The sequence below is a fragment of the Acanthaster planci genome, linkage group LG14, assembly GCF_054643075.1.
Source record: "Acanthaster planci isolate LZ-2023a linkage group LG14, COTS_SCS, whole genome shotgun sequence".
NCBI lineage: Eukaryota > Metazoa > Echinodermata > Asteroidea > Valvatida > Acanthasteridae > Acanthaster > Acanthaster planci.
The window spans coordinates 5,148,446-5,168,321 of record NC_141790.1 but is presented as its reverse complement, the minus strand read 5'-3'; the positions used below and the strand labels follow the sequence as shown (position 1 = coordinate 5,168,321).

The window sequence follows — 19,876 nt, the reverse complement described above, 5'->3', positions numbered from 1 at the left end:
GCTTCTCCTGCTTCTCCTGCTGCCACTTCTCCTGCTTCTCCTGCTGCCACTTCTCCCGCTGCTGCTTCTCCTGCTGCCGCTTCTCCTGCTTCTCCTGCTGCCGCTTCTCCTGCTTCTCCTGCTGCCACTTCTCCCGCTGCTGCTTCTCCTGCTGCCGCTTCTCCTGCTTCTCCTGCTGCCGCTTCTCCTGCTTCTCCTGCTGCCACTTCTCCTGCTTCTCCTGCTGCCACTTCTCCTGCTTCTCCTGCTGCCACTTCTCCCGCTGCTGCTTCTCCTGCTGCCACTTCTCCTGCTTCTCCTGCTGCCGCTTCTCCTGCTTCTCCTGCTGCCACTTCTCCCGCTGCTGCTTCTCCTGCTGCCGCTTCTCCTGCTGCCACTTCTCCCGCTGCTGCTTCTCCTGCTGCCACTTCTCCTGCTTCTCCTGCTGCCACTTCTCCTGCTTCTCCTGCTGCCACTTCTGCTGCTTCTCCTGCTGCCACTTCTCCTGCTGCCGCTTCTCCTGCTGCCTTTGGATTTATCCTGTGTTCCACACCCATCTGAGAAGCGATAGATCTTGTCAATTTTTAGCTTTTTTGAGGTGATCATGTGCTCATTGACGGCAGCTTGAAAGTGGTGTACTGCGTGGTAATCGTGCTTCAAATCATCAAATCTCTGCATCCTGGGTGTTATACATGTAGTGCAGGCAGACCTTAAATGGGATGCCCACATCCAGAATATAATATCTCGTGCCAACAAAAGACTGTATATGTTAAAGACACTGAAGTGTTTTTGCCTACCTGTAAATGATTTGGTCTCCATTTATCTTGGCTATATTAGGCCATTGTTAGAATATGCCACTCCAGTATGGAATTTTAGCCTCACGTTGAAACATGTTACAGCTCTGGAAAATTTCCAGAAGAGGATTTGCAAAATTATCCTTGGCAATGAATACAATGGTTATGATGATGCACTTGTTTCTTGTGGCATGCTCACTCTCAGTCAAAGGCGAAACCAATTGTGTATTAAGTTTGGTCAGTCTCTGCTCACCTCAAAGCATTTTAGTACTTCGATTCCTCTGACTCGTCATCAGTCACATGGTCGTCAGTTAAGAAATTCTACAACTATAACAGTGCCTTTCTGTCGTACAAGGAGGTATCAGAGCAGCCCTCTTGTAGGATTGATAAAGCTGCTTAACAGTGTGTCTGACTAAACCTATTAGCTCCATGTTGAGTTTATTTGCCCTGCCAATAATAGAATCAGACCTTATCGTTTACTTGCTCTGGTTCATTTTTTAATGCTTTTAATACAAATGATAATGTGGTTCCTGCATCGTGATTGCCCTCCCTATCTAATGTTCCCTTTGTAATATTGTGTGTTTTGATCCCCCTCCTCTTCCTTTTGATCGCTCTTCCTCCTGACCCCTCCCCCCTTACCCCCTCCCCCATTTTGACCCTCCTTAGCCCTATATGTTTTGTTTCCTCTTCCCTTTCTGTATTTTTGCCCTTTTGTCCAAGTACATATACATTGTTAATGTTTGTAAACAAATTTCGATTTCCGTTGATTCAATTTTTTGTCATTTTAATTTTAACCCTTTTAGAATGTATTATTGATCATAATATCCCTGTTTACTCCAAGGCTTTGTAGAAATTTAAAGCTTTTAGCTTTTTAATACCCTTTTCTTTTGTAATTGTACATATTATTGTATATTTATTTGTTTTAATGTACATGTAAATTGTATTCACAATTCTGCCCCAGGCGGCGAGGAATACAGTTAAAATAAATAAACCATTCATAATAATAATTCATAATAATAAACTCACATGAAGAATAGTACATGTACTAAACTAAAGCTACCTGGCTATATGCTTGCCACCTCTACTGAGAATGACATTCATGGGATTGCCACTTTTGTGGGAAATACGGCCAAGTGGAATGGGCAATGACTCAAATTGAAGGTGTCACTGTCACCAACATGTACATGTACATGTATTAGCCACCTTCATTATGACTCAGTGTAGACACTATCCTGCGAACTATGCTCAGAAGTAGTTCCAGTTTATAGCGTCCCTGGGTGCTTCAAGTCACTGGCTTCAAACCACAGGCTTCAAGCACCATGAATTCAGACAATAATTACAACCTGTTCCTGCTTGACCCGGTTGCAAGAAATACCAGTGCCCAGCACAGCCCTCCTCATCCAATCACTGTCATAACAAGCATTCCAGACAAGAGCATTTTTTTCTCCAAATGCTGTGAGAAAAGAGTCTGGGTGATAGACTTATGTTGCATAGGGGACACACTTATCAGGGGAGACAACTTTACTGTTGGGCATGGGGACAAAGTTACCTGGAGGGGAACAGATAAATGTAAGTAAATGTGTGCCCCCGGGGTGCAATCAGGTAAAAGTGTCTGGGGGACAGTTTTACCTGTTACACTGGCTAGGCCCATCTGTGCAGGCGTGGCATACATAGTGTGGACCTCTGCACAAAAAGAAGTCCACATACATGTAGTGTAGGGTGTGATAGTGTAGTGTTGACTTGCACACGTCCACACAATGTTTCCCCCTCTCTGAAAAAGAGTTTCAGAGGCAATTTGGGGTCAAGGTTATCTGTGGCAAAAACAGGAAGAGGAACAGTCCAGGAAATCATCATCAAAAATCCAGCTCGAAGGAGTTTTCCTTGTTGGAGAAAAAAGAACATTTTCCTCAAGTTTCCTTAACCATAGGAGAACACAGGAATGTCCACACTTGGTAGGTAAAACAGGTATGGGTGTATGTACTTGCGCAATATTAAAATACAATTTTACATATACATGTAAATTACATGTATGTGCACGCTCTTGCACTGCGTGTATGCCTGATTGTAGAAAGCTGTTAGGCAGATTCATTATTGCCTAGCCATGGAGTTACAGTTGAAATGACACTGTATCAGGGTTACCGGAAGAGGAATTTTTTTGTTTTGATTGGCTTTGTTTGGTTTTGAGGCGAGGGTAGTGGAGCAAAGGTAAACAAACATTTTGTATGACAAAAAGTACGTATGTGGAGAAAATGTGGTACACAGTGCTAAAAACTCATGTGCCATGCTTTCAGATTTAACTTTTTAAGGGCAAAGGTTCAGTAATCCGAGACTTACTGAATAAGCTGCTCATTTACACGTATACAATTTCTTCATGTACACATGTAGGAGGACAGACCACAACCAGTGAAACTCTACATACATGTCAGACAGAGACAAGATTCATGTACCTTGTTTTTGCCAACTTTGGAAGGAAGCAGTGCTGATCAGGCTTTAACAACTCTGCTTGACTTTGGTAGTAACCTCACTCATCTTAGCTCTGCACAAACAGGTAATGTCTTCTGTATCTATTGTGAAGTGACTTATTAAATGCTATAATGTTGGCATTGCATACTGCGGCCAAAAAGATACGGTAATATAGTGCTGCAGTCAAGCTGCCGAATTGATCCAGCGTAGCTGAACATCATGCATTTCTGAACTAGACCAAACTGAACCAAGCTATATGGTCTGTTAAGATGTTCTGCCCTGTCAACATACATACTTTTGATCATGCACTCACACAGGACTTTTCCCAGTTTCAGATGGTTTTTAAATAAAAATTCACTTTTTTGTATTATTCTCCATTCAAATACATTCTATGATGTGTTATGTTTTGGAAGCTAAAATGTAAACTTCTGTCTCACAAATTTTCCCTGAAAATTTCTAGAAAAGGTATTTTGGCCAGATTTTCTATTTGCATTTTTACATTTTTTGACAGTTTGTCAAATATTACTGAATCCAACAAAATTGACAAATGATCATAAGTGGTTTGTATGAAGGTCATTCACCAAGTGTGAATCCAAATTCTTTTTCATTTTTGACAGTCATAAACTCTTGCATCAAATATCTGTTGAGTAAAAATGACTTTAGGAGTCTTCATTTCATGCCTGTTACTGAAAACTAGAACATATTTTGTTCTCAGGGAATTTCAGGCTATTCATGGTGAAAGACAGTAATAAGTGGAAAGCAAAGATCGTATAGTGCTGCGTAGTGGCACAAGATGGAGAACTTCACCGTGAACACTAGGCTTGGGCGGTATTGCCTTTTTCGATCCATGAAAAAAATACCACGATATAAGTAAATACGTTAAATAGTAAATATTTGTTGCAGAAGGCAGTGACGTCATCAAAAAGGAGCGGCGATGCTGACATTCAATGGCAAAACACAAACAACACTAGGGACCAGCATAAAGGGTTTTTAACATCACAAAAACCCCTAAACTTAATAACTATTATAATTTATCTGTCCATTTGATGTGAAATAAAAATTATTTATGTGAAATAATTTTTAAAAAAAGGGACAGTGTTTTAAATACCGATTTGTTGCTACGCGATTCCTACATGTATATCTGTGTGGTCACTCGCACGGTGAGACAGTGCATTATTGTAATGATTACGTGCGGATCACCATTGGCTGCTCCTTTTAGCTGCGCCCTAACACTGCGCGTGTGCAATGGTAAGGTGGCTTTCAGAAAACTCTGCGACGCGGCAGTCGATTCTTGTTATTACAAAATTGGTTGTAACGACATTCAGATTAAAACAAGCACAAATCTGTGGTCCCGGTGAAAATGTGCACATTTCTATGGGGAGAAAATATGTTGTAGCGAAATAGCATTGTACGAAATTCCTTGTACAACGAAAGGTTTTTGTGACTCCGTTGCCTGAAAAACCATTATTGACGACCCATTCATAAAGCGTTTGCGAATCGCGGTGGTGAAAACACTGCGGGATGCACCACACTGGTTCCCGCTGGGTCGAACTGTTGCCAATGAAGGCATGATGGAAATGCGACAACCAGTCAATGTACAGGTTCTGCCAAAGAAGGACCATACATGTACATGTACATTCCACTACATCGAATGCAGCTCTATAGTTGCAAGTCGAAAAAACACTGCTGTCACAAATTTGTCTGCAGTTTCATTCACAAAAATTGATCTCATGTCTATGTTTGTGTTTTCTGTGTTGATGAATTGAATTTTAGGTTGTACTGCTTTTACTCAAGCGAGCGTGCTTCCACAAAATGTCCAGTCGCGCAACACAAGGCTTATCGCCCACCCTTCCTTATGCGTCATGCATGCTTACAACGCGATATACAGAAATCGTTTGCCATATTCCTGTCATGACACGTGTAGTGCACGATTAAAAAATCAATGATATTTTACATTGATTACACAAACACCAAAACAAAATTTCCATCCCATTTCGGATAAAATACATGTACGCCCCAAATAAGTTCGCATGACTATTCTCGTATCTCAAGAGTCTAACTAATTGCCCAACACTGAATTATTCATATTGCTGCAAAAGGATCTAGCATGCCCGCCAATGAGACTGTTTTCATGTACATTTGGCAAGACACAGCTATCCAATCGCAATATTTGTTCATGACATCATGCTTCTTCAGGGACCATCTCGCGCGCGCATGATGGCTGCATGCTGAAGTACCGGTATCACGTTACGTCATATCTGCTCACCAAAAGAGACAAGACAAACAAGATTGTTAGTAGGTATTGCTCTGTATTAGAAAAATACCGAAATACTGCCCAAGCCAAGCGAACACACGTATAAAACATTGTTAAATCATCGGTGCCATTTCAGCAAGTGATACGCCTGCACAATGCACATTAATGCACAGGTGCTGCGGCAGACATGTACACCTGGTGCACCTGCGCATTACTGTGTGCATTATCGCTTGCTCAAATGGAGCCATGGTGATTACACCTTTTGGGCAGAGTTATCGAACTTGTGCCTTTGGTGCGCTACGATCTTTGGTGGAAAGGTTTGCGGTAGCACCATGCAAAGGAAAAATTTATGAGTGTGTGGGCAGTTCCACGGTGTTGGATGTACATTTTGGACACTTCAACAGTGTGTGTTGTTATACTTATAATCCTGAAGCAGATTTTGATTTTGATAAAAGACATCAGCTAGTTGGTACATTCATTTAATAACAAAATTCCTCACTCAGAATTAGTATCCCTGTAGAAACTGACTCATACATGTACATGTAACACCATGGTGTCGGACGTACATGTACATGTACATGTACTCAGAGAAAGTTAATTTTTTTAATTTTCATTTGTGTATCACAAACTCTGTGAAATGCTAGGACTTGAAGAAGTAGTTTTCCTGTGTTTAGTTTAAGCAGACCCTTGTTAATAAACTTCAGGGCAAGACACATTTTTATCTTGTTGTGACTTTCAGATAAAGCATTTATTATATTGGTGTCGGACATACATTTTTTTGTGTCAGACGTACACGTCCAAACTGACTTTTCAGAGTAGAAGGTAATCAGTTCAAACCCAAGCTTGTCTCATTTTTCTACCTTCATGAAGGCTCTTGTAAACTTTCCAAACCAAAAGAAAATGCCAAGCCATACAAAAATCATCAAAATCAACTACATGTAGATAAGAATTGGATGATGGGGCATTCAATGAAACAGTATGAAGGAAAATATTGTTTAGAAGTATTTATGCAAATTTTGCTCATTTAAACAAGTCATGTACCGTCAAACATTCAATTTAAAAAAACAAAAGTTTTCTACAGTTGACAATCCTGTAGATAAATAAATCAAATTAAAAGACAATTGCATACATGTACCGGTAAGATCTTTTGGTCTTAGAACATGAAATTAAACATTTTTGTATGCAAATGCTGCTTGTGTACTAAGCTGCAATTTTAAAGATTTCCAGTTCACACCTCACAGGTTCTAGTACACATGTAAAATCCAAAAAGAAGCTAAATGATACACCCTTTTAGATGATTGCAAAATCAAAGGAATGGGCTAGCAATTAGGCTGAGAGATTATCCTTTTCACTGAAATTTAAGACTAATGGCATAATGCTTTTAAACTAGTCTTACATTGTATGTTTCATGATAGATATTGTACATATATATGCCATGGAAAGCATGTAAGTGGAACACCTCCTTTAATTCCTCAAGCAACACAAAGTGAAACCATGATGTGGACCCTTTGGGCCCTAGTCATAACCTTATTAGGATGTGTATGTCCAAATAGTCAAATTTATGCAAATTAGTAAAAAACAAAAGTGAAGCCTATTTGGTACTTTAACAAAAGGTTCCATCATGCAAATGAGGTGGTAGTGGTTTTTGTACAGTGTAAAAGCATTGTATTGCCAGCAATGCATGGTTCTGACAGTGTCGGACGTACACGGTGTCGAACGTACACATCTGATTCCAAAATTTTTGAGTATTTGCTGATTTGAAAAAATAATTGGGGGAGTTAAGCCGATGTCTAGAAAGAAGGAACTCATTGTGCTTTGTATTAAAAATTTGGCAATCTTTTGCTAAAGGATGCACAGAGGGAATAAAAAACTATGTCATTTTGGCAGTGTTGTAGTCGAGTACTTTCCGAGTACCAACATTCTCCGCAAAATACTGAACTGGGTAAGAGGGAATAAAGCCAGAGTGCACAGGCATTTGATGGTAAATGTGCAAAGGTAAGATTACAAAATAAATGTTAGACTTCAGACACTCCCAGTTGTGTAAAATTTAAATTTTAAGGAGAAAAGTACTCGGAAAATACTCAGCCGAGTACTTGCCGAGTACTTTTTGTCCTAAAAAGTTAATTTTAATCAAACAGTGAAGGTCTGAAGTCATTATGTTGCTTTGTAATCTTACCTTTATGCATGTACCATCAAATGCCGATGTACTTCAGCTTTGTTCCCTCCTAACTAGTTAAATATTTGGTAGAGAACTTGGTTCTCAAAAAGTACTCGACTACATCACTGCATTTTGGTGTCGGGCTTACATAAGAAAAGTAAGTGTTATAAAATAAGACATTACATAGAATTTCAAAAGGAAAATGAAAATTCATTTCTGTCATTGTTTACTTATTGGGGCACTCTTCAATCTGTAACAAAACTGGAACAAAAAAAATATTATTAGGCTAAAAAACAGAAAATCTTTCAGAGGGGAAATATTTCCCCCAATTTCTCGGTATTTAAAACCAATTTTTCATATAAAAGCCAAATTCTTGAATGTTGTTAGAAATGAAGTATGTTTCAAGAAAGTATACACCATAAGCTTCAAAATGATATATAATTTGTCACATTTGGACGAGTGTGAAATTTTGGCCCAGAGGTTGATGTTTCCGTGGAACTGCCCATGTGTGGTTCTGAAAAGAACTGGGAGTATACTCATCCTTTCGGACTGCGTGCTCAATCTGTCGTCAGGACTGAAGAGATGCTGATGATGAAGCTGTTTATATAAGGTGACAGGATGCAGTGGAATGTGACGAGGATGCTACATGTAGTGGTGGATTCAGCTGGGCACTCATGGGGGACAGGGTCCAGCAGGTCAGTGAGTCGTTTCAATTAGGCAGTGGTTGGGGCAGGATGGGGTAGCCACGTGTACAGGAGACCCATAGGCAGGTGGGGTTGTCTTACGGTATAGAGGACCCATTGGACTGGGAGGTGAGCAGGGATTGCTAGATGTCGCTGATGGAAAAGCCAATGTCTTGGGGAATGGTGTCATGCTTGAGGATCACCAAGGCTTCTCTAATGCGTCTTGGATACCAGTGCTCGATGCTGGTGATGAGGTGGGCTTGGTCCCAGTTGATGCGGTGGTCTTGAGAGTGAGAATGCTTGACTATCGCTGACTTTTCATACTCTCCCTTCCTGCTATGGGCTTGGTGTTCTTTGAGTCTGATTGGGAGGTCCCTACCAGTCTCGCCAATATACACTTTGCCGTATTGGCAGGGGATCTTGTACACCCCTGGTCAGTGGTGCAGATTTTGTCTGTCCTTGTGGGATGTCAGCATGCCGCGGATCTTGAGAGGGGCTGTGTGGAATAACTGCTTAGGATACGCTGGATGTGGTGGGAAGTACAACCTACATGTAGGTAGGGGAGAGTATAAGCAGAACTGGGGGACTTATCTAGTTGGCTTTCTGTATAGGAAACCCTTTGGCCTGGAGGGGATCTTGATCTTGGGTCTTGAGTCTTGATCTGCTGGGGCTTATACCTGTAGCCATTGTGTTGAAGTGCTGTGGAGATGTGGTGCAGTTCTTTGGTAAGGTGTTCCTTGTCGCAGCTGTTGTAAGCCCTGCGAACAAGGACTTAGTTGACAGATAACTTGATTTTGGGGTGATGGAAGGAGGAGCTGTTGAGGTATCTGTCGGCGTGAGTGAGTTTTCGGTACACCTTGCGGATGAGGCAGCCATCTTGACACTTCAACATCAAGAAAGGAAATGCTTCCATTTCTTTCTTGTTCCATGGTGAACTGGATGCTGCTGTGAAGCCCGCTGAGGTGATCCAAGAAGTGTCAGAGGTTGTCTTGCCCGTGCCGCTAGATGACAAAAGTGTCATCCACATACCAGAGCCAGATGTTTGGATGATAGTCTGCGGTGGCGATGGTGGTCTGGTCGAATTCTTCCATGAAATATATGTCAGCCAGAACCGGGGATATAGGCAATCCCATAGAAGTTCCAGCCAACTGTTCAAAGAATTTATCCCACCATTGGCAGCTGGTTGAGTTGACGCAGGTGATGAGGAGGTCATGGAGCTGGCTTGGGGTGAGGTTGGTGCGATCCTTGGGGATGAGATTCTTCTGATTGTTGTCAAATTTCCGCTTTTGGGACTTTGAAAATTCACTTTTGCAAATAGGTTCTGCCTTTTTGGACCATCGGATATGCCGATAGTCGACTTAGAAATTCTGATATTATAAACCTTTTTGAACCCATTTCATCAAGATAATTTTCAACTTCTTGGTATCAAATAAGATAATATTGAGCCTCAGTTTGTCAGTGTTTGTAGTGAAATAAAATGAAATTACATTTCTCGTTGCTTGGTTTCCATGTGTCATGTCATTTTTATTTCATCCTAAGTGCATCAAAATCACCTACCACACAGGGCACTACATGAACATGTTTGTCGTGCTATGCATGCCGTACGTTCATGTGTAGTTTAGGCATACGCTGTCAACGTACACACAGATCCAAACCAGAACCAGGCTAGAATTGGGAAATACATGTACATGTAAGATAAAGGAACACATTCCTTTTCGCTGACAAAAACCAGTGCCAACCAATAACCATCTCTGTAGGAAATGTGTTTGTTTCGAGGTTACTGTCAGTTGTCACTGTTGCTCTGATAGGCTTATTTTCATGATGTATCCTCATATAAGCCAATGACTATGCACTTTCCATGCTCCTCACCACATGCACGAGTGTATAGGCTGCCACACAAAGCTACTGCCCCTGGTACCATGAATACTTTTGTGTGTTATCACAGAAAACCGTCGTGTGTGTTGTTGAACGGATGTTTCTTATCGTTACATTTCCATCATCGTGTTTGCCTGTAAAGATACCATTCATCAAGAAAGAGGAAAGGTGAAGCACATTGACAAAGGGATTAAAATTCCTGGCGAAGGGAGTTGGTTGAGGCCAAAATAGGAGGAGTGTTCTTGTCCGAATTTATTCGGAAATTGGCATAACCTGGTAAAAAGGGATGTGATTTCTCAGTATTTTTCCAGAATTCCGTTTTTATGGGCCTCAAAAGTCAACCCACGTGAATCAGGCCAATCCATTGAGAAAATGGGGGGTACAATATGCTAATTAACAGTGTTGTAGTCGTGGAGAGTGGTCTTGGTCTGCATACCAGTCTTAGGACCAGTTTGAATGTGGTCTTGGTCTGCATACCAGTCTTAGGACCAGTTTGAACGTGGTCTTGGTCTTGAACATGCTGGTCTTGGTCTTGTATTTTGGTCTCACTCTTGATCTCGCACCTCCTGTTCTCGGAATTTTCGGCTGAGACCAGTACAAGACCAATTTAAAAATACACTTTGCACCCTTTTTTTATACCTGGTGATGAATTTCAATTGTTTGCAGGCTTACGAAAAACTTAGATCGAGACCCTGCAAGATGTACGTACGGCCGTTAAGGACTGTACGTGCGAGCGTTCATTGTGGCCACAGCTTGGTAGAAGGGTGTCGTGTGCAAACTTCACCCTTTGCGCGAATTACGTGTGCACCCAAGGTAAACTGGCACGGCCAAAGTTCAAAGCTTTCGCACTTGCAGTTAAACTTGCACACGCAAAGTTGAAGCTTACACCAGGAAGAAGATAGTGTGTGATAGCCCCCAAAATAATTGTGGAAGGTTACCAGCCATAGAAAGATATGTGATTTCTTGTCAGCGGGGTGCCTGTGAACCCGTAGTCACATTGCGTGGTCTGGTAACTAGATGCTTATTTATGCACTGTTTGTTGATCTCAAACTTGACTAAGAAGACACCATTCCGTGATAGTGTTTTGGCACAATGTGTGCCACCACGTGCCTTTGCCTTGGTGGTGCGTAAGTTCGTTGATTACCAGAAAGTTTTTCTGGCTATCATGTCTGGCAATTTGGCAATCATACATTATGCATTCAACTACCACAAGGAATACGTTGGTGTCAAAATGGGAAGCAAAAAAGATTTAGCCGTGTGTGTTTTTGCACGAAAAACCCAGCATCAGTGATAAGGCAGAAACAACGTCTGCCTTCATCAAACACATGCGCTGCCGTCACCCTGTGAAGTGTGTACGTGTACCAGGCTACAGTGTGTACTTCTAGGAATGATCTTTCACTCCTCATGTTTGTTTAAATTTTCAAAGAATCTAAATTTAAGGCTTAAATGTTAAAACAATCAAAAACTGTTATGTATTTGATTTTTAATGGAATGTGATGCCATGTTTGCATTACAGTCTCTAGTTTGAAATGAAAATAAATTCGTTTAATTTTATCATTTTAAAATGAGTCAGCTGAAATGCATAAAATTATGAAGTGCCATTATTTTTCATTCTTAATTTTTATTTAGGCCCCATTATTTTTTTTACTTGTTGGAAGTTGTTGCATGTAAATTTTCGTCCTACTTCATAAGGTTTTTGTTTTTCAAACTCACCTGCTTGCCCAAAGTACAGTACATGTAAATCCTAGGCCTGTCTCCTTGTGAACCTTGTTATAACATTTGACACAGATGAATTACTTTCATGTACTGCCATGCCAGGCAAAAAGTGAAACTCCGCAGTGTTTATGAATAAGAAATAAAACAGTTAGAAAGGAAAAGTAATTTTATTGTCTCTTTAGGTTGCATTGATTGCATACAATATGCATGTTGCGACATTCGGAGCAGGTCAAAAAGTGTTCATTCAAGAATGCAAACTGCAAAGTAACAACAAAAAATGCTAAATTCGAGGACAATGCTGTCAAACTGCATATACATGTATGTCGTTCTGTGGTTTATGGCCCATCTTCACAGTTTTATGTCAATGTACAGAGATGATTTCTATCCATTTCTATCCATTTATTTACAAATGTGGTCTTGGTCTCGGACGGTTGGTCTCGGTCTTGGTCTCGGGTTACTTTTTCTGGCCTGGTCTTGGTTTGTTGGTCTTGGTCTCAGACTTTCTGGTCTTCACTACAACACTGCTAATTAAATACAGTACATTGTATTCATATTGCATTTGCATGCATGCCACAATGAATGGAAGAATAAACTCACTTGTTTATTCTTTCTTCACAAGGATCAGACACGTCAGACTACCTCGTACGTCTGCGTTATATTTACAATATACACTGTACATGTACTTGTATACAGTGTACTGTACGTACAACTATTTTTGTATTCCTCACATGTCCTCGTACCTGAGAATGAGGTTTTACAAGACTGGTATTTCGCGTGCATTATATATGAGTAAAATGTAAAACCTGGTACTCGTATCGAGCCCAGCTGCGTCATACATGTACATGTACGTATACATACCGCTGTGTAAAATACATGTATACGCACACGATTTGACTACACACATAAGAGAACGATGGCAACACACGCATGATCTGTTGGCTGCAGGCTTCTCCTATAGAAAGACGTTTTTCGGTGTTGGTGTGCACTTAAGTAGGTGTAGTACGGTTCACATTGTTGTGTGCATACATCCACGTTGCATTCTGGGCTTGATACGTGTACTGCTCTATGTAGTCTAGTTCCTGCAGATGTTGAATGCAGTATCAGTAAAGTAATTCACTTGTTTAAGGATCAGACTAACATAATTTCGTGCGGCCTCGTGTACGTGTGCTCATTCGTAGTATCGTACCGTGCGCATGTGTACAGTTGTACACGCGCATGCGTGTACATGCACAGTACAACATCAGAGCCAACATGTCGCTTTCCAAATTCAACAGGAGAATTCTCTCAAAAGGAGACTTATCAGCAAGAGAGCTAGATAAACACGTCACAAATTTAAATGGAATTGGTTGGAAAAGCGTGTCATGGTTGGACAGCCTGAAAGTGCAGTTAAGGCAGTGTTTTGTCAAAGCAGCAATCGCAGAAAAGTACTCTCTGGAGTATTATTTATTTTAAGTCCTGTTTTGTTTTAGTGGAACTTACATGTATATGCAAAAACAACTTAGAAAAATTCACATTTTTCTTAAAGAGTGGACTGAGATCCTTAAACAGAAAATGAAATTAGAAATATTAATGTTCGATTTATCCACAGTTGCTAAAATTACAATACAAAGTTAACTTCATGAGGGGCAGTAATTTCAAAATATTTGTGCTTAAAACATGCCCCAGAGAGGCTTATAATGCACCACAGAGCATCAAGACTTTAAAATTTCCAACCCCCATGCCGTAATGGCTTGACACTCGCAGTTTCAGGTTTTTTCACAATCCTCCAATCATATCCCTGTGGAAAGGTGGTGGTGCAATGTAATGTTTGAAATTAATTACACTTTCTGGGGCAAAAATGCCTTAACAGCACATGCAGAATCGTTGAAATACAACAGCGAACTCTAGACACTGAAAATGAATTACCGTCTATTAGGTACATGTTCATGTACACGTGAACATAATCGACATGTATTTTGAAGCACATGGCAAACCATAAGTGAGGAACAAAAGTACATGTATGTGGTGGGTCTTTACATGTCAATGTAAAATGTTTACATTTTAAGCAGATGTAAACAGATCAGTTACAAAAAAGCAAGTTGCTCCTGCTGGCTCAAACCATCAATGGGAGAATCAACATGTGACAAGGTAAACAACCAATAACTCAAAATTAGATGAACACCAAACGTTAGTGTAAAAATATTTTTAGTAAATTCAGTGGTTAGGGCAATACAAAATAATGCAGTGTAGAATGCTAACAACATATGGCCTTACCAAAATGTACTGTGACAGGAGAAAAGAAAACTTGTTCAGAAATATTCAGAAAAATCAGTGCCTTCCAACAAATGTTTATGTTGTTTATGGGTGATTGGGATGATGATGGTGGTGATGACTCATGCAACCTCTTATTAGCTAACTTGAGAGATTACTCTGCCGATATAAAATTCCTCCTTCCCCGCCTTGATGAGCCTGTGCTGAACTTTCTTCCCAACGAGGATTGGTGTCCTGTCATCAGCACTACCACCTGCAACCGATTCAATACTGAAGAAGGGCCTGATCAGTTTCTGGAGATTTGTTGCCAATACCTCATGTCCAAATTGAACACGCTGACCAGCGTCATTCTTTTTGGAGAATGTACACACATCTTTCAATGTTATAACCACAGGCTTTTGTTGAAGTACATGTACGTGATGTTGAAAGTTCAGTTGGGCTTTCAATGCTGTGAGCTTCTGTGATTTGTTGTTCGGGATAGCCAGTGCATTATCAACAGCTTCTTCTGATTTCCATAATCCCCAGTGAATGACGTTAGAAGTGAGTTGTTCCTTTTTCTTCACACAACGTGCTTCCATTTCATCAGCTGCTTTTATCTTCTCTTTGACCATTAACTCTGCGTGCCTCTTGGATTTCCTGTTTCCTTTGTTGAAATGCCTTCTTCAAACTTTTTGCAGCACTACGATAGCCCAGCAACAGTTTCCACTTTTCAATGGCAATGTATGGTCTTGTTATGTGTAAACATTATGTATGCCAAAGTGCTGATGTTGGGCTTTTTTCGCACTAGCTTATCCAGGTGTCCAAAGACGCTGTCAGAGTTTTTGTTCTTTGGCAAACTTCTAGCCTTTTCTCTTCTTGACTGGCATCATTCCAGCGCCCACCTAGCAGGTGATCACTAAAAATTCTCTGTAGCAGAGGGGTCATGGATCCAAGCATGGATTGCAGGATTATGTGTGTTGTGTTGTCATTCCTCCAAGGCTCAATCAGTTTACTGAACATTCTGTCTTTGGTTAACATGCGACTTTCTGTGAATGACAGTTGCAGGCTTCCTTATACGAATTCAGCGATATGGGCAGAAGCATCTTGTAAGAAGTCAATTATTTCTTGATATCTTCTTTCAACACCCATGATGTGAATTCAATCGAGGTCCACAGTGGTACTGTCGCAAGGTACATGTACATGTAACTGACTAAACCCAGGGCCTTGCATCCTGCCAAGTATTCCACTTTCATATCTGACTGCACGGTTTTCAAAAGTTTGTTGCCAACAAGGAATTCAGTCAGTTTGTTTCCAAGATAAAACACACCAGCAGCGTTTTTGAACAAAATATTGAAACGGTTACACCTAAAGGGTTCAATGGGTAACCTACAGTACATCCTGACTTTGCATCACCACCATATGATACGGCTTGGCACACAGTTCTTACAAGTCTTGTTGTCCCTGGTTCATCAACCTTGATGAATGACTTGTCAAATATGCATCCTTCTCAGTTGAAGAATCCATTTTATATTTGCAATATTGAAGCAGATAGTACTTCAGCCAGGTGTACATTTACAAGAGCGTGTAACCCACAAGAAAACTGCAGAGTTTTCCTAAAGACATCCTCTTAGCATCCGTCAAACTGTGGTAGTTCTTGCAAGTCTCTGGCAAAATGCTTTTCCTGTATTCCTCCAAAGATCATTAAAATTTATTTGTGTACATAGTACATGTACATTGTACATGTTTAATATTCAGTAGAATTGTCTTTTAAGTATCTTTTCCACTTTCTTCAATGTCCTGAAGAATATTTTTGAAGGTGCTTAGAACATCTTTGATATACTATCTCTCAAACCTACATGAAGACTCTCGTTTGACCTTGGGAGTCACTGCATGAAATCCCTCAAATTTCTGACCATATTTGAAGTCTCATCACTCCAGAGGGTCAGATTGGTGTGGAACGGTAATTACTCCAAAAGTTGTTTCTGTGACATTACCAATTGCTGTAAGTTCCACTCATGTATTGTGCCCTTGCCTGGCAAGTCTTTGGCTTCCATTCCCCCAATCGCAAAACAGCATTTATGACAAGAGGTACATTACTGTAGGAAAGATTATTATTTAGAAGTCCAAACATGCATTATTTGTCTCTGCAGTATAGCACCTTTTGTCATCTTGAGTTCTTACTTTATCATTAAGCATCTCTGTAAGCCATTCATTTTCGGTTAATGTTTCTGCACTCATTTTCTACATGCCATCTTTCTGTGTTTGCACGTCTTCTACATGTAACTGCACTTTCAAGCCCTCTAACTTTTGCTGCTTTTTCTGTAACTTTCTTTCCAGCCTGCATTCTGTCTTTGCAACCTTTTCTGCAGATAGTCAATTTGTGATGCCTTTCTTTTCAATTCAGCATTCTTGTACATGTACGTGTATTTCAATACAGTCGGTAGTTTTTCATTTTCATTTTGAAGTTGCACTTGTTTTGGGGAAGGCAGTGGCAGCAATGGTTGAGCTTGTTTTAGAAACATGAATTCTGCTTCCATGAAATTATCAATTGCTTTCTGCCCTCCTGCTTGTTTTTTGCTTTCCATCAGGTTTCCGTGGGTGTTTCTAGCTTTAGTTAGCTGCTTTTGATGAGCAAAATTAGATGCCTTATCTTAAGACGGTATTTTATGTGAATCGATGATGAATTTCAGGAGTTGTCCATTAGTCAGTGTCCACATTCTCTGTAATACTTGAATTTTGTTCTTCATGTTTGTTGAGAACTTGCATTGAAAATACCTTGCCTGAAATGTGACTCCTCGGTGAATATCCAGGTATGGATGTCCTGTCACTTTTTGAAGAATCTGACTAAATGTGACTCCTCGGTGGTGATCCAGGTATGGATGTCCTGTCACTGCCTAAAGAATCTGATGAAATGTGACTCCTCGGTGAATATCCAGGTATGGATGTCCTGTCACTGTCTGAAGAATCTGATGAAATGTGACTCCTCGGTGAATATCCAGGTATGGATGTCATGTCATTGTTGAAGAATCTGACTAAATGTGACTCCTCGGTGGTGATCCAGGTATGGATGCCATGTCACTGTCTGAAGAATCTGATGAAATGTGACTCCTCGGTGAATATCCAGGTATGGATGCCATGTCACTGTCTGAAGAATGTGATGACATGTGACTCCTCGGTGGCGATCCAGGTATGGATGCCATGTCACTGCCTGAAGAATCTGATGAAATGTGACTTAGTGGCGTTACGGGTACATGTATGAATGTCCTTTCATCATCTGAAGAATTTGATGAAATGTGATTCCTTGGTGGCAATCCAGGTATGGATGTCTTGTCACTGTCTGATAAAGCTGATGTAAGTACATGTATACAATGTACATTGAGACATTGAAGAACATTACAACTGTGCCGTACACGTATATAGTACTTCCATGTGTAAACTACGTTAATACAAGCAATGAATCTCCTCCGTTCCCATCCACGAGCAACTTCGATGTGAACATAATTTTTTCTAAATTGTTTCCCTAAAGTTTGTTTAGGAGTTAAAATTCCATAGAAAGTTACGGTTGCAGGTGTGACAGTTTCTGACTGTGTTTTCATGACCAAAAGTGGTTGTGTTTGGACTACTCTTGACTCAACAAAATGTAGGATATGTAAAAAAAGAAAAAAACGCATGCTCGAATGGGAGTTTCCTCCTTTACAGGATACAAGATCAAATTAGATTTTGAGCGATTTGTGTTTTTGGATAGTTTTTCATGAAACAGATCCAACTGCCTAACTATGGCTTTTGATGTACTCGAAGAAGAACCTTGGTATCACGTCAGCATTCTTACCCAGGACGGCGCCCACGTGGCAAAATGGGCAATTTTCCATCAGTCTTTTTCGAACGGCTAACAGCATTTTTGCTATTTGAAATTTGCGAACTACTTAGTGATATGGCAAAATTCAATTACAACCTATTCAAACTACAACTGCAAACTATAATGCCCACTGTGAACATGATGGTTTTACTATGCTGGCCTTCAGTTGGTCATGCAAAAATTTCTCCTCTTCTCCTTCGAATCCTTGTGGAGTTCTGCTCAATGGCTAGCATATAGCAGCTGCCCCTGCTGTGCTAATTTTATGTTTCACCACAACACGATTTCCCAAATCTTTGGCAAGCGCCTCTTTGTGCATTTCCAGCAGTTTGGCCGGCTTAAGCTGGTGTTCGGATCGCAGTATATTCTGACATGCCTGCTTGTGGAGTTCCTTCAAATGGTGGGTTAACATTGATGATCCATTTGGAGATTCGGCTCCAGTTTTTCTATCACTGTTTTCTCTTGTACTAATCATGGAACACTCATGTTTGCCATTGTACATACTTATTTTATTGGAAGCACTATCCTTCTTGTGTACTCTGTATATGGAACTCATCCATGTCACCACATCGATTTCATCCAACACACTCGTGGCAATTTCCTCCGGTGTCTACTGGTTGTATTTTGCCAACATCAGTATTTTTCCTCATTTCTATTGGCAAATTCAATGAACTTACTACGGGGACGGGTATTAGGTCATTGATTGAGTCCTCTAATGATGTGGCACATTTGGCAGGGACATTCTCAGAGAACTCCACGGTTTCAACAACACAAAAGTGGTGTCAGCATGATTCCTCTTGTTGACTCGACAAGGCAAAGTGAAGTCACTCTGGGTGGGTATGACAACATTTTCACTCAGCTGAACTCATACTATGCATATGTTTCCTTCAACTACAGTAATTCACATGGGATCCATTCTCCTTCCAATTGACTGCCATAATGAGTGTGTATGCCAATGTCATTAGTGTGTATGAAATCACATTCAAGCAATACTTTGTCCCGTATCGGTGCAATATATACAGTCTAGCTAAAATCATATTCCTCAATCCTCAAGTACACATTTACAACACCACTCACTTTCATGTTTTTGTCAGCCTCTGCTATTTCCAATGCAACGGGACTTTGCTGCAGAGCAGGACGAAGTTCTTTGGGTAAACTGTGGTAAATTCTTTCTGTTACTTAGGCCCCTGTATCCACAGCAGCTTGAAATTATTTTCTGATTATTTCCAAAGGGGCATGTACATGTATATCCACGTTCACCAGCATGCCTGATATCAGTAATACATTGTTTCCTGACATGTTGCCGGCTGAACCCTGGCTGGTAGGCTTGGCCCTGGTTTCCCTCATGATTGTCAGACGGCAGATTTGTGGGTGGACATTCCTGTTGATCATTGGTTTTACCTTGTGGGCAATATTGCTTAATGTGGCCCGCTTTCCTGCAGCCATGGCAAGTGACTTTCTGTCAATTATAGCTACGGCGTTGTCCTCTGGCTTGGTGGGTGTTGTCTCTTGGATTCAACATTGACTTTATTTCCTTGAGCGCAGGAGCAATAGCAGCAATGACTTTATCAGTCACCTTGGCGGTGATGGTTTGCTTTAGTTTACATGTATGTCCAAACACTTTTAAGCGCTCTTCCGTCACTAGGCATTAACATGTATCACTCATCTGGTGTACTTCGGCTGTTGGTTCCTGTTCCTCACTGCCTGAACTTACGGCAAGTACAGATTTCGTGGTGAAAATTGTTTGAAACTTTCTTGAAACTTTCAGCCATGTGTTTGTCTTTTTTTCAAATCGAGAGGTTGTTTAACCATCACATCATGTCCTATTTGCATATTTGGCAGTCATATCCTGTTTGCGTATCTGGCAGTCCT

The 19,876-nt window shown here is 40.6% G+C and overlaps 1 protein-coding gene across 2 annotated transcripts in view; it reads left to right on the top strand.

The window, feature by feature from the left end:
* Nucleotides 1-19,876, top strand: part of LOC110983236 (integrator complex subunit 4-like) — a 144,104-nt gene that overhangs the window by 7,756 nt on the left and 116,472 nt on the right. Inside the window, exon 2 of one of the 2 annotated variants that reach the window (XM_022242326.2) lies at nt 3,159-3,321. The exons of the other annotated variant lie outside the window; for it this stretch is intronic. Coding sequence (XP_022098018.2) covers nt 3,159-3,321 — 163 coding nt within the window. The remainder of the gene's footprint in view (nt 1-3,158; nt 3,322-19,876) is intronic. 2 annotated transcript variants of the gene reach the window in all.